At 43.4% G+C, this 14,744-nt stretch overlaps 1 protein-coding gene across 5 annotated transcripts in view; it reads right to left on the reverse strand.

Annotated features, from left to right (window-relative positions):
- The window catches only part of TTLL5 (tubulin tyrosine ligase like 5), a 124,784-nt gene that overhangs the window by 33,846 nt on the left and 76,194 nt on the right, over positions 1-14,744 (reverse strand). The window contains exon 30 of one of the 5 annotated variants that reach the window (XR_014693184.1): positions 13,597-13,843. The exons of 3 other annotated variants lie outside the window; for them this stretch is intronic. Coding sequence is in view for 1 of the 2 variants with exons in the window: in XM_084519584.1 (XP_084375710.1) it covers positions 13,925-13,973 (49 nt within the window). In the remaining variant the exon portion in view is untranslated. Of the gene's footprint in view, positions 1-13,596; positions 13,844-13,915; positions 13,974-14,744 lie in introns of those variants that run through there. One more of the 5 variants, XM_084519584.1, reaches the window with a different exon arrangement.

Below are 14,744 nucleotides of genomic sequence, written 5' to 3' on the forward strand. Positions count from 1 at the left end.
CTTCAAAAGCAATGAATTACAAATTTAAAAACTGAGCAACAAGCCTTTCAGAGTGGCTTGCTCCTGTCCTTTGCTGTTATCAGGAGTGTCGATGAAAGTATCTTTGGTATGGTTTGGTCAGCAAGAGCCTGTGTTTTAGCATGGTCTGTAGGTGTGACTGCTGGAACGTGCCAGCCCTAAAACACAGAGGGTAAAGAAAGTTAGCTTTCCAAAAATCTATGGGGGAACAAAGCATTTTTGATATTCCTAAATGAGCTCTGCCTGGGGCTTTGGAGGCCTCCTGAAGGCCAGGGAGGTGTCCAGACCTCTCCCTGGCAGAGGTACCTCCAGCCAAGGAAGGGGCAGGAAGCAGCTGGCCCATATAAAAGGAGGGTGCCATCACCTGGCCTGCAATCTGCTTTCAGGCTCTGCAAGAGAAGCCAAGGAAAAACTTTCAAAGTTAATGTGCAGCCTGTGAAGGCTGCATTGGTACAGTAAACGTGTGGAACAGCATTTTGGGTTCAAATCCAGTTCAAAGTGACAAATACAATCTCCCACAGTGAAGGTGTTGCAGAGATGCAGAAGAGTTTCTGTCCCAGACCATCAATCAAGCGTTTGCTTCTTTAGTGATGAGGCACAGATGCAGGCAACTTGTAATAGGTTCAGCCTTAGCTCTTTGGCTCCCTGCTTTCTTAGCAATCCAGCCTGCCTCTACCTACACAGCAGGTAGGAGAGGCACCAGGACATCTGCTGTCCCATGGCACAAAGACACAAGGCCTGTGTGAAAAGCTGGTCTAGGGAAAGAACTGTGGATTTAATACAATTCCCAGATCTAGATCCATTCACAGGTTAACTGTAATAGCTACCAGAGGCACAATTCAAACATCCCAGAACATTTTAATGTGCCTAATTATTAGCAAATGTCAGGAGTCCCCCTCTGCTATTCCCACAATTCCCCCTTTCCACTGAGAGACTTGATGTTGTCACAAGAATTTTATTCAAAAACAAAGATGTGAGCAACAGCATCCAACTCATCTCTTTGTGGTGCAAGATTAGCACATGTTCCAGTAGCTGGAGGAGTTCCTGTGTCGCACCCTCAGCTGCACACCATCGGAGGCAGGTACACATTCAAAGTCCAGAATTTTTCCTGAGATTCCCCATTAAACTTAGATTTTCATTGTTTTACTGTAAAACCTTCTCCTTACTTTGGGTCTAAACCTTCCCTCCTAGCCTGATGCCTCCTTTGAGCTTAGCCAGCCTTGGCAACCTTAACTCCATCTTCTTCCTTAACTCAGACCCTTCAGACCTTTGATCGTACATTGCTTTTCTCTGCACTTTCCCCACTTTATCACTATTTGGGGCTAGGAGGGTGCTCAAACCTGAACACATTATTCCAGGTGTGCACACACAACAGCTATAGAGGGAAAGCCCATTACCTTCCTGCTTCTTTATTTTATTCTGTAAGTACTATCCAAGTTACTGAGCTTTCTTCTTTTCTGGAATATGCTGATATATAATATAATATGCTTTATTTCCTGCTCCCCAGCTTCTGTAAACTATTCCTGCTTTTTCCTTGCCTTTGAGTAACCTGAGTTTTTGGAGCAAAACGAGGTTCTTATAACAAGTACAAGGTACTGCCTGCTAAATTCTTCTGCAGATCAGGAATTAAGTGCACTTTAGGGTCCTGGATCTCTGTGTACAGGCAAAGCCATGAGGGTAGCAGGTTTGAAATCAGATGCATCCAACAGCTTTGTGGCAGCCTAGCAGAAGAAGAACAGGCTGTGATTATGGAACACCAGCAAACCTCTGCAGGTGAGCCCTAATCTACTTCAACTATTCCAAGATTTAGCTGGCATTATCAACCTGTTATTTAGAGGAGCATTAAACTTGTCAGTCTTAGTAAATGAAATGAAACATTTTACCCTTCTGTAGAGCTGTTTTTTTTTCTGCTGGGCCCCTGGCAGTGTTTCTGGCTCCAGTCTCTCTGATCTGGGGAATATGTGGCAGGTAAAAAACAGCTTGTTCTTCTTCTCTTTACACACGGCAGCTTTGAAATTCACAAGTAGAAAGACTAAATCAAGAAGAAAACCAGCAGCCAGCTGGCTGTAAAGTTCAATGCCTCCATGCTGTTGAGGTTCAGCAAGCCACTGGAGAAGCAATGAAGGCAACAGAGTGCATCTCCTCTGTGTGACCTAGTTTAACAAGATCACGTAGCCTCAGTTAGTACAAACACTGGGGTGAACCATATTGAGGGGAAGGTGCTGGCCTCATGATCCCTGCACATACTTTCATACCTGCAAATGCAAGCAAGGCCCGCAAAAACGTTTTAATAACAAGATAAACTAACACAGAAGCCTGGTATCATCCTGCTCTTGTAAGGGGAATCTTGGTGAAGATTATTTACTTAAATTTCTGACATGAATTTCTGATATGAAATTCAGATAGAGCAGATAAACTCTGAGTGAATTCACCTCGCTACTGTCTTGCTCTGCTTAGACTACAATACATAATTCAGAATTGGAGAAAGGGCTATGTAAGTACTCATTACTTACTTAAATTACTTAAATTTTCTCATTTGTCCTAGTCCATGGAGTTTCTGGGGTGAATACACAAACACACACACCACACAGTTCAACGCACCACAAACTCAAATGCAATGCTGTGCCACTTACAAAGATGGGAAAGGTATTCCTTGCTTCAGACGTTCCACTGTAAAATCCTAGCATCAAGTGGCTCAAAACAAATCATGGCTTGCACAGGCAGTAGGTAACCCTACTGAAAACCAAACTGGAAGAGACTGATGGGCTCTGTTCCTGACTATATGTTTGTTAGTGCTTTATCCAAGCAGATTTTGCATTTCAGGATAGCAGCAGTATCACAGGAGGATGAAAACATAATAAATGGGCACCACTATCTGTCTAGAATATGCTTATGACTGGCTCTGTAATTGAAGATACTACTCTGTAACTCCCCTAGAAATGCATATTCCCTACCTCTCTCCAGAGGTGCAAGGGTTAAGCCGGGACCAGTAGGTTAGCCCTGCACCCTGTAATGCCTCCTTTGAAAAGCCGCTCACAGTTTACAGGGAAAGAGTGAGTGCAGCTGCTGTCCCAGCCAACATTTGGTTTCTATTACAGTGAATAAAAATCTCCCCCTCCCCCTTTTCTTTTTTTTTTCCCCCTTTTATATTAAAAGTCCATCAAACACTTTTTTTTTCTCCTTAATATTTTCCATTAAGATTCCTCCTGCGTAGGCTTTCCCAGAGTGCTGTGCTCCTTGCTCTATGTGCTCAAGCAGCAGCTGCAAGATCCCACTGGATCAGAGAATGGGGAACGAAGGGAGCAGCTCAGGCCCCTCATTCAGGTCTCAAGAGGCAAATGAAAACTTATAATTGGGCTAAACTGGTGAAATCCAGAGCTTTTGAGAAGAATAAACAAAACAGGCTGCTGAGTTTGGTAGGATTAGGATGCTTGAGATGGGAGAGAGTGCTCAAAGCACTCTGCCCCTGCTCAAGAGCAGAAATACCCTGCAGAGCTGAACAACTCTGCCACTACTGACCTCCCAGAAGATGCAGGGCAGGATGGCATTACACTGCAGGGCTTCAAGGGTTCCTCCACGGTTGTCTTGTCCAAGTCTCATACCTCTCAAGGCCCAAACGATTTTCTAGTTGTGTCATATGACCACAGAGTAGAAATGTCATGCTCTTTGTTACCTAAATATTTTAAAATAATAATAATAATAATCTAAAGAATATCACAAGCCTCTAAATTCTAAAAGAAATTGCACTGAAGTTCATGAAAGCTTTGAGTTCATCAACTTTGTTTAACATCCAGTGCACCTATCACCTTGTTCTGTGTTAGATGGAGACACTCTGATGTGCTTCTTTTAGAGAAGCCTTGATAAATCTCATAGCTTAGAAGGCCTGGTTATGGAGACAAAGCATGCTGAAGTATGGAGTTTCCTGACATCATGCCACTACAATTTCAAGGCCAAGAATCATAGCCAGGTAACAGAATTTCATGAGAGAAGCAACACTTCTATATTTATAATCTGTATTCCTAGAGGGAAGGCCAGAATCAGTTCTGCACTTCCAGAGCAAAGATGTGGAAATTCAGCTAATCAGGGATTATGGAAAGTGTCATCTGAAAGCTGGCTGGGCAACAGTACTGTTAGGAGGAACTTTTCACTCCAGTGAAAAGTGAGTAGCAATATGGCACCAACAAGAGACATCTGGTGTAACATAAGTGAAGCTGTACAACATTTAGCTGCTGAAAAACAAGAAAAGAAATTTCTCTGTGTCCTTGCGGTGAGGCTGTATGCCTGTGGTTAACAGTTTCTTGTTATTCCCCAATCAATTGATCAAATCCCAAGTATTGATACGTTGGCAAAGTAAAGTTCCTCAAAAGATCTTTTTCCTAAAAAAGAAACAAACAAACAACTAAAAATCATCAACCTAGTTCCAATGTAATGAAGCTAAAGGGATTTCCCAGTAAAAAAGAGGATATATTCACATAGTCCCACAAACCTGACGTAGTTTATGTGCTCACCAAAGAGGCATCTCAAGCATTCCTATCTTCCCCGTGTTATACCTTTGTTTTCTTACGTAGTTTCTGCTCTCCTCATCCCCCAGATAGATTTAGATACTGTAATAAGGTACGGCAACAAATGGACTGGATTTGAGTGGCAACAACAAAAACCCCACTGCACTGCTTCCTCAAAACTTCTATGTATCTGTCCACCACTACAGCCACCAGAAACTGGTGATGACTTACCAGGTCTGGCCTATAAGGAACTGCAAGAACAGAGTGGAAACACTTATTTTTATAAAGCCTCACCTTAAAAAGCAAGCTGTTCAAGTACCGCACAGCAAGAATCTCCTCATCTCTGGCACTTTGTCCCCCCAAGGATTAATACCACAGAAGCACATTCCCTTGCAGAGGAGACTATTCCAGTTTATGACAGTTTTGGCCTCCTTGCTGTCCTTTTGTTTTAAGCTATACAGAAGGCAGCCCCCCATTTCACTCCCAATATTGCTCCATAAATTGCCAGCTCCCGTTGGGAGCACCTACCTTTACTTCTGCAGAAAAGAACAGAGCTGAAAACAGCCTACAGCATCTCCAGTAACCCAATGTCTCGATAAGAAAAATCACTGAGGAGTTCACATCATCATAAAGGAGTTCAATATTCAGCGGAATAAACAGAATTACAGCACATCCCTTCTGGCAGAGGAAAGCGAGTGAAGGGGAAGCTCCCAGCAGACTGCCTCCAGCAGTGAATGGTGTCTGTCCCTGCTTTGACAGAGCCTTTATGAGGTCCCTGTTCAGCCACCACATTTCTCTCTGTCTCAGTTTCCCTCACTGGAAAGATGATCTGGTCCCTCTGGTTTCAGCAGGGAGTTCTAGGGTACCATGGATGTAAAATTCTGCCTATTTTATGTGGCCAACTCAGAACAAAACATTAAAATTACTATGATTATTGAGGGGGGGACCACTGTCCTGGTGTAACTATTTAACTATTTCCTGGCTGGAATAGTTAAAGCAGAAGAGAGGCAGGGAAACAGTAAGTGGGAAAGCAAAGAAAACTAAAGTGAAACAAATTTATTACTCTAATAGGCCCAAGCGAGCGCAAGGTGCTTCACTGTGGCATGAAGCACTCTAACCCAAAGGGTACAATAAAGCAACACTATTGCTAACAAGCACACTCTTGGTTTAATTAATTTTATTTGATTTCCCCTCTCTCCATCCTGGCACGTGTAAAGAAGAACGCAACGCACAAAGCTGGGGGCAGAAGTGCTGCACCAGGCTGAGGCAGCATACCTGGCAGCTGCTAAAACAAAACTTCAAAGTCTCAGCTGCCTTTGAAAACCCATCAGGCAAGAAGCACTCCTCCCCTTCAGCTTCTTTAGGAGCTGGTACACTTAACCACTTCAGCATGTTTGGCAGTTCTACTGCTGCTTCCAAAGCAGGTGCTGCAGTGGAAAATTGTGGGAGAGCCCCAAATCACTCAGTTGTCTCCCTTTTTCCCCAGCTGGCAGCAGTGCGTGTGCTGACCAAGCAGTCCAGCTGACGGACCACAATTAGGTGCAGCTAACAGGGTATTTGTGATTACACCACTGAAAACACAGAAAAAGGCCCACGTTCATCTGGGTTGGCAGTATCTTTCTCCAGGAAACTGCCAAATCTGATGACAGACAAAGTCTGTCATTAAAGGAAAGTAAATAAAAGGATGTTCAGATAGTTACATTGTACGGTACAAAGAACTGGCATGCTCTAGGAGACAGTTCCCAGACTTGTCTAGGATTTGTTGAAAGATCCCACTCTGTCAGACCCTGTTTGCAACAGATGCTCGAGTTGCACAAAAACTTATTTAGATCACCTAGCACTTGAAGTCTTACACACAAACATTCTGCCTCTGCATACAACTGCAGGCTAGGAGACTAAGCACTGGTTTAATTTGCAGCACCTATAAAAAGGTTTTAGATTCAGTCCATTTGATAAAGCACATATTTTTGCGATGCTTTCTCCTCCAGTGTGGCCAGAAGAGCCTACTCTACAGTTGTGCCAGCTCTGCTGGTCATCACAACTGCACACTACATCCACTTTTTCCACCCTCAGGGGTTTGAGAAGGATAGAAACCTAGGGATGATGCTGTTCTCTAGGGGATACAACTTTGTTGCCTTAATGACTGATTCTCAGCAGGCTTTCAATTGCTTCTAGACTGTACATTGGTGTTGAATATTTCTAATGACAGTGAAAACCAAAAGCCAGAAGCAGGTATCTTCAGAGAAATGCAATAACTTTCTTAGGAATTTGTGGTTGAAGATGAAAAAAAGTTATGCAATCCTATATTTCAGTCCAACCCAAACCCTTTTTCTAGAGCCAAAATGGAATTGTTTCCTACAGCTTACAGAGAAAATTGTATAATTAGTCAGAAGCTCCCAGACTCAGGAACACAGATGGGAACCATGGAATCAGTACCTCAGGAATTTCACCGAGTGATTGCATGTAATGCTAAGCATGAGCACATCAAAGATGCAGCTGCAAATGCTAAACCCTTATAAGGCCAGATTAAATATCCCAGCCACTTAGAGGAATAACACTCTTTCAAGATTCCCCTCCTAGCACAGATAAGGCACACCAGGAGAAAACAACAACAACAGTGTCAAATGTCCAAACAAGAAGTCTCTGTTACATGTCACATCTTTATACTCGATGCCTTTTGTGTTGTTTCAGCCAATGCTCTAAACAGAGTGGGCTTTTCTCAAAACAGCAGAACCTCTACATAACTACAGGCTCATTTTCTGTGAAAAGACAAACATGGCCTCCAGATGGCTTGAGCTGAACCCGGTAACATTTGCAAGGAGGATAATCTTCCAGTTTTGGTGTACTGTGCTTATGGCTCTCTAGAGACTAGTCAGAGTAAGACAGTAAGCAACCTCTCATAGTGGACACCAGAAAAAAAGCTGAAAGTAAATCAAAAGAATAGGTGTTACCTGGTTTTGCTACCTAACAATGTATACAAGTGACACAATGTATGAAGTTATGTGATATCAGGAATTTAGATCATTTCCAAGTGAGACCTGCAGACAAACGAACAAACAAAAAAACCAGCACAGTTCTTTCCTTCCACAGAAATGCTATTCAATAACACAAGCCTAATGATATCTATGCTCATGTATTCAGGTTCCACAATGAGGTCATAATGTTTACAAAGAATTTATTCTACTTAGAAAACATCAGTAACGAAAATCACTGCATTACATGAATCATTCTGTCCCATATGCATCATACCAGTCTAGAAATCTGTGCATAACTTTAGTTCCCTTTACTAGCAGAGGATACTTTCATATTTAAATCATTTAGGTGAGCATCAGGAAAGGAGAATTTTACAAAGAATTGGAAAGATGACTGTGACCTTCAGAAAATAACAAATGTTATGCAAAAACAAAGTCCCGAACAGAAAGACAAAATATTTTTAAAAATAAAAATGGATTGGATCTAAATTTCTTGAAATATACCAAAATAACCCAACTATTAAAACTGGGCAGCCTTTTGTTTCATAAGGGATAAGCTCTAACATTGATATTTTGATAAGGAATTTTGAAAACAGAATCCTAGTGGGATCACTGTCAGTAAGAACCAAAATCTCACTCTCATGGAGAAAATTATTAGAAAAGAACTGCATACAGTATTTCCAGAAGGAGATGAATTTATCAATGCATAACATCTTAAGAACAACAGCAAAGTCTCTTGACTGTCTCTTCTTGGAGAGTTTCTAGAGCCTGTGCTTAGATTTTCCACATACACCTTTTTCCCTGTTTGTTTTCCTCACAGTGACTGAGATTGTGTTTCTCTTTACCATGTTGGCTGCTTAAGTTGGACAGCCCTTTACTACTCATCCACCTGAAAGTATTTATGGAGAAACCCAAGTCTTCAGCATCATAAGTCTGTCAAAGAATCTTACAGCCAAGTGCCTGCTAGTGGAGCTGAGATCAGAAACATATTGAATACAAACACACTTTCAAACCAAAGTTACTTCAAGCTTTTTCCTTAAACCACAGTTTCACGTCTTTCAGGGAACAGCCATGGGAAACAGAAGTCACAACACAGCAAGCTGTATGTTGTCTTCATTAAGTACTGGAAAGTCTTCATTTGAAATTCAGAATTATTGCTTGTAAGTGTCAGAAGCCATAAATCCTAGATGGTTATTCATCAGGACTATAAAAGACTAACATGGGTGTCTAACCTGACCTTCTGACTAATGCGAAGAATATTATTCCAGTTATGCTGTCCTGTGGCTAAAATCTGAAGTGTGGATGTAAAAGTTCAAAGAGCTTCTACAGATGCCAAGCCTTCACTGCTATGAACGTTCCCTCCTTGTGGATCTACACTCAGTCAGCAGCAACAGCAAGGAAAAGTACTCGAACTTATTTCATTTCGGGTCTCAGCATCTGCAGCTTTTCAAAACACTGACTGAAGAGAAGCTGACACCTCTCTGCTCATCAGCATCATTTTCCCAATACCAAAACAAAGCAACAACAACAAAACAGATAAACAAACAAACAAGATGGTCCAGACCCAAGACTCTTCAGATAGTCTATCAAACTGGAAGTTTTCTGAGACAGATTTTGACAAAACTGCATTTCCAACATTAAAGACATGCACAGCTCAGCCTGGCTACAGTCTTCACAGGGCAGATTATCATCAAATGTGTTTTTTCCCCCCAGTAACAAGCAAATAAAGACTTTTTTTTCTGCATACAAAAGGTTAAGACCACATAAGCCACAGCTGCTTTGTTCAAAAGGGTGACTCTTGCCCAGGCTGAGCATCCCTGACAGACAGCTGCCAAGTAGCATGCACAGCACTGCCAGACACAATCTTCTTGGACTAACTTTTTCGTCAGGTCCCACATGCCAGACAGCAGATAGATAGAAAGGGCAGTGAAAGACATTTACTGAGCCAGATACAATCTATAACTCAGGCAAAGAAGCCCTGCAACATCATGGATACCAGCAGCTGGAAACAAACAGCGTCTCTGATAAGGCCCTCTCACTTTGAAATTCTTCTTACTAAAGGCTGTTGTCCCAGGGCCAGCTTTCAGTAGACTTGGATCAGCCAGGCTGCCTTGGCCTCTCCCCACCTGGTTTGCTGTGGACAGTAATTGGATGAGAAATGTTAATAAAAGTTCAGAGAGTGCAACAGGAGAGTGTCTGGAAACTGCAGTATCTTTAAACATTACCTGGTGGGTTTGCTTGACTTTTGTTGTTTGGGGGATGAAGGGAGGGTGGAGGTGTTTTGTTTTGTTTTTCCATCCTCTAAAAGAGGATATCCAGCTTTCAACTACTGGTACAGAACAACTAGAAACAACTGCTTGTGCTAAATGACCCTGAATACATTGGTATTTCTATATAAGACTTAATTTATCCTGCTATTGCAGAACCTACCTTTACCAGAGCACTTAAAAATCTTTGCAATTGGTGCTGGTTCTGGACAGTCCAATATATCCAGCCTTCCTGAGCCACTGAAACACATTCTGGCTTATCACCAATCAAATCCTCCTGCCCACAACATTTTGGTCAAACTACTCACCATCTGAGAGCATACAGCGCTGGGTAAAGACTAAGAAAATACTACTAATCACCAGCGTTACTCAGTATTATAAATTCACTTTACTCCCCAAACAAAAATCTGGCATTCCACCATGGAGTTCTGGTTGCCCCATCTTCTTCAGCTTACACAATGTATGTACAACTTCAAACACCTATGAGCTAGTGAACAGCATCTCCAACAAAGCTGTCACCACGTACACAGGAGAGCTGAAATACTTCCCAACTTCTTTATGCTTTTATTTTCCCCTCCTCCTCTATTTTCAAAAGAGGTTTTTGTTAAATGCTGGAGTCCTGCATGGCTCACAAACAGCTGCTGACTGATACCTGCAGCCCAGAGAAGCCCCGGAGAATAACAGGCTGTCACGAAGCCAACCACATACATTCACAAACTCCTGTGTCAGCTACAAAACTTCCCCAGTCTGAAAGGTGGGGAGAATTAGGTGACAAAGCAGGATCTCCATAGGAAGGGCTGACTAACACTTTCAGGGATAGGAAAGGGGTTTCTTTGTGCTCTTGGAAGGGAATTCCCGTTTATATCACAGGATGAAACACCAAAAAGAGTGTTGTGTTCACCCTGAGTAAGCCAAGACTGGGCTGGATGGAAAATGTGAACATGCTTTGGTGGTGGAAACTTCACTGCACGAGGGAAAGTAGCCCCAAGACAAAGCCTAACAGGAAGGAGGAAAAGCCTTTGGCCCCTTTTGCTACCTCCTGCTCTGGCTTTCTTACTTGGTCACTGAAACTTGATTTTATCTGAACTTGACTTCAGGCTCTTCAGCTGCTGACTTCCAAGAGTTGTCCAGGGACTGCACCACATGAGGGCTGCCTTCTGGAAAGGCTTTCCACATGGATCTTAGATCACACCCTGCTCCCAGCATCTGACAGGCTTCCTGAGATTATAGAATACCAGTAGCTCCAACACCAGAGAGACCTTTCAAGACCTTTGCACTTACCAGTAACCAAACTTTCAACAAACCTTCTTTTTAACACTAAGACAACCTTTATGTTCATCCTCTAAGCATTTTTATTTATTTATTTATTTATTAAGTGAAAAGGTATACGGCAGACCCAGAAACCTCCAAAACACAAAATAATCACAAAGAGTTCAGCCTCAGGACAGCCCTGGAGAGCATGAGGCAAATGAAGGAAAGGTTGCTAACCTGTCTTGTCCGTTGTAAGACTGGTTTACAAAGGGACTTTCCATTTTCACAAACATTGTGTGTCTGGTAGGGAGGATACTGAACATGTAGCTTGGAGGTTTCGAGTGCCTCGCTGTGACCCACAGGAATAGCACAGTTCAAAGATGGGCCCGTTCAATCCCTCTGTTCTTAGGCCAGATGGACCTGCCCTACGATCAATGCCAGAAAGGACACTCTTCTGGGAAACTTCCCAGTGCCCTTCTCAGCTGCACAACGGTGAACTAATTCCAATGGCTGTGGCATGGTAGCATGGCTTTCATTTCCATCTCACTACCTGCAAGGCAAAGCAATCAACAAAACCTGAGGTCCCTGTGTGAGAAAGAGCCAGGGATGGATAAAAATATTGCTGAAAAACTTCAGAAAGGGGAGAAACCAGACATTCGTGGGATTCCCTGACAGCTCCGTGCAGAAGGAAGGGCTGGGCTGGAAAAAACAGGGCCCCAGGTTCCTGCCAAGCTGTCTGAGGCCCGTCCTTTCCAAATAGCTCAAAGAAACAGCCAAGGCTCCCTTGTAACCCTTTCAGAGCTCCTCTAGAAAGAAAGAATGCTCTGGGCAGAGCAGCCCCCAAAGAGCACCAGGCTATTGGGGTTCCCTCTTTCCTAGAAAGCTGCGGGCAGCAGAGTTCTCCCCACAAACTACCAAAGTGAGAGGTACGGCCACATTAACCCTCTGAATGCCACTCTAAAACTACTGTAATGGCAATTGGAGGTTTAACTAAATGCAGAGAAAAGGGAGATCTGCTGATCACTTGGCAATATGAAATATCTAGAACCTAAACAGGGTATTTCAAAGAGATCTAAGATCAGGGGTGGCTGGGGGCGAGGATATGAGGGAAGTAGTGGAAGACACTAAAAGATTTCAACAAGCTCTATATTAAATTAAATGCTTACTAGAACGGAAAACAGCACGTGACTTCCATCACAGCCAACAAAATCCACTGGTGGCAGCTAAAAGCCAGGAAGAGGAGAGTTCACGGGTGAGGAATCAAAAAAAGAATTGTATCAGCATGAACTGCCTATACCTGTTGCTCAGTTTTACATTAATTGCAGTAGTCAAAGAAAAACAACTGCATATTAATAATAAAATCCAGTGTTTAGTATGGTCAGAAGCCAGCAAGGTGTAAGCATATGGAAGTTATGAGAGATAAAAGCTAAAAATGATAGTGTCACATAAAATCTATGTTTTACTCCTACTTGATGTGCTGTTTTCGTTTCTTGTCATCTCCATAAAGACAGAGAGCTAATTATTAGAGGGTTGGAAGATTTCCATTTAGAACTTGAAGAGAATGGTACTGTTTAGTTTAGGAGAGACAAATAAGAAGGGAGATGATAGAAACATACAGAATAAATAGCACAGAAAATAAATCAAGCATTTCTGTCTGCCTTCACATAATAAGGGGGCAGAGACTTTTAGCAAATTTGGAAAAAATCCAAAAAATTAAAGAGGAAACATCTGCATAATATGGAATTTACCTGTGGGACTCACTGCTACAGCTCATGAACGAGGCAACAATATTCCCAGAAAATAAAAATATGATTAATGATAACACCCACAGCTAGACTATGTAGAACAGAAAATATGGTGAGATCTACAAGTCAGCTGTTTGCAGCTGGGGGGCAAAAGCAAGCTTCCCCTAGAGGCTGGGAATTTCTTTACTGCCAATCAAAAAGACTCTCTGCTTTCACTGAAGACATTGGTGATAGTTACTCTGAAACACAGGACAGGAGAACCAAAAAGATTAGCAGCCCAATCCAGAATAGTAAACCCTACATTTACGCTGGGGGTAAGGTCAGTTTGTGTAGGCAGCTGAAACGAGAAAACCAAGAACCATTATGCAGCACTGCCTTCAGGGAAGGTATAAAACCCCTGTCACTCCCTTCCACCTACCAACATGGGCTGGTCGCTGGGAATAATGAGGAAGGTTGTCATACCTTCTCTGAAAGGAAGTCATGCAGTCAGAGCCAGGTGCAGGAAGAGAAACCTGTCCCCTCACATCACTAGAACTACTTGCAAAAAGCCCAGCTGCCCAGGCCCAGTAGACAGGTGGAGGCAATGCCAAGGCTGTGTCCACTTTGCTCAGCTGGAGCCAGCCCAAGGGAGGCCCCCAGGCTGCGGCTCCAGAGCAGCCTCCAGCAGCAGCCGAGCAGAGGCCACGCTCGCACGAGTTGTGCCTTGCTCTGCCCTGCTGCAAGGCCCCAGCTCTCGCCTCCAGCTCCCAGCCCCGGCACTGGCTCCTACGCTCTCTCCCTGCGCTCAGCCCAAACCCCCTTCGCCTCTGGAAAGGGTCCTGCGATTAATCTCACTTATTACCTCGGAAAAGTAACAGCGCGGCGGCTGCCAGCCAAGTCCGACTCAACAGCGTCTGGGGAGCCGAGGCTGCAGGGCCAGGCCTCAGACTGTCTGGGCAAGTCACGAGCTTTCCGCCTTTCCTCTCCCGGAGGCTCCAGGCAGCCAGAGCCAAGGCCTGGCTGTGGGAAGCAGGGATCCTTCAAGACGGTGCCAACCCATGGTGCGGAGGCTCAGGGCAATTTCCAAGCAGGATGGAGAGTAATTGGACCTGCCATCACAAGTTTCGTTAGCGCGACCAAAATCTCTCTCTATAAGAAGTAACACAAGGCAAAACACGTACTTCTGAAGTTTAAGTCAGCCAATTCACTTCCACAGTTAACAAGTTGTCACCAGTGACCCTGGGAGACATGTAAAAAAAGGTAAGAGGTTACCGGGGCAGGAAGGCTGTTATGTGTACAAATATGTGGGGATGGAGAAAGAACATGCACGAACTAGAGACAGGAGGAGCTGCAAGAACATACAGCTACAGGCAGCATTTCTGTTTTTCATCCTCCCTCCTCATCCTTCCTCTGAATAGGAGGTGATAATAGATCAACCCACAGCTTCAGGACTGTCAGAAATGCTGCTTCTCAAGGGCCACAAACATATGTTGTATGACAGAGTTGCCAAGGGGAAGTGGACAGGGGACTGGTCACAGAAAAAAAGAAAAATCACTACACCCATCCTCATTTACTCTTCCATCACGAATAAAGAAATTGAATTAACTTAGGCATTAAGATAACACAGGCCTGCCATAAGGAAAAAAATCAGGAAACAGGAATCAACCTCATATGTCTGCCCTACTGCAAATAGCCACTCTGGCTGAAAAGGAACTGTTCTTCCTAAGTCTTCCTAATACAGCATTCATCCCTGCAAGCAGCAGCATGAAAGGACACTGTGAGCTGGGGTCCCTCCCAGTGATTTAACTAAAACAGAGAAGAATCAAAGGTAGCAGCATTAGAATAACCCATGTTAGATTTACTTCATGCTCAAGACTCTTCTGCCCCTCAGCAAGAATGAGGACAGCACATTCTGCTAGTGCTGGGTATTAGAAGCAACATCTTTACACCAGGAAGGAAAGAAAAAGACCGTATGGTAATTATGAAGCCTGCAGAAAATGCAGTGTAGTG

Source organism: Aythya ferina (assembly GCF_964211825.1).
Source record: "Aythya ferina genome assembly, chromosome: 5".
NCBI lineage: Eukaryota > Metazoa > Chordata > Aves > Anseriformes > Anatidae > Aythya > Aythya ferina.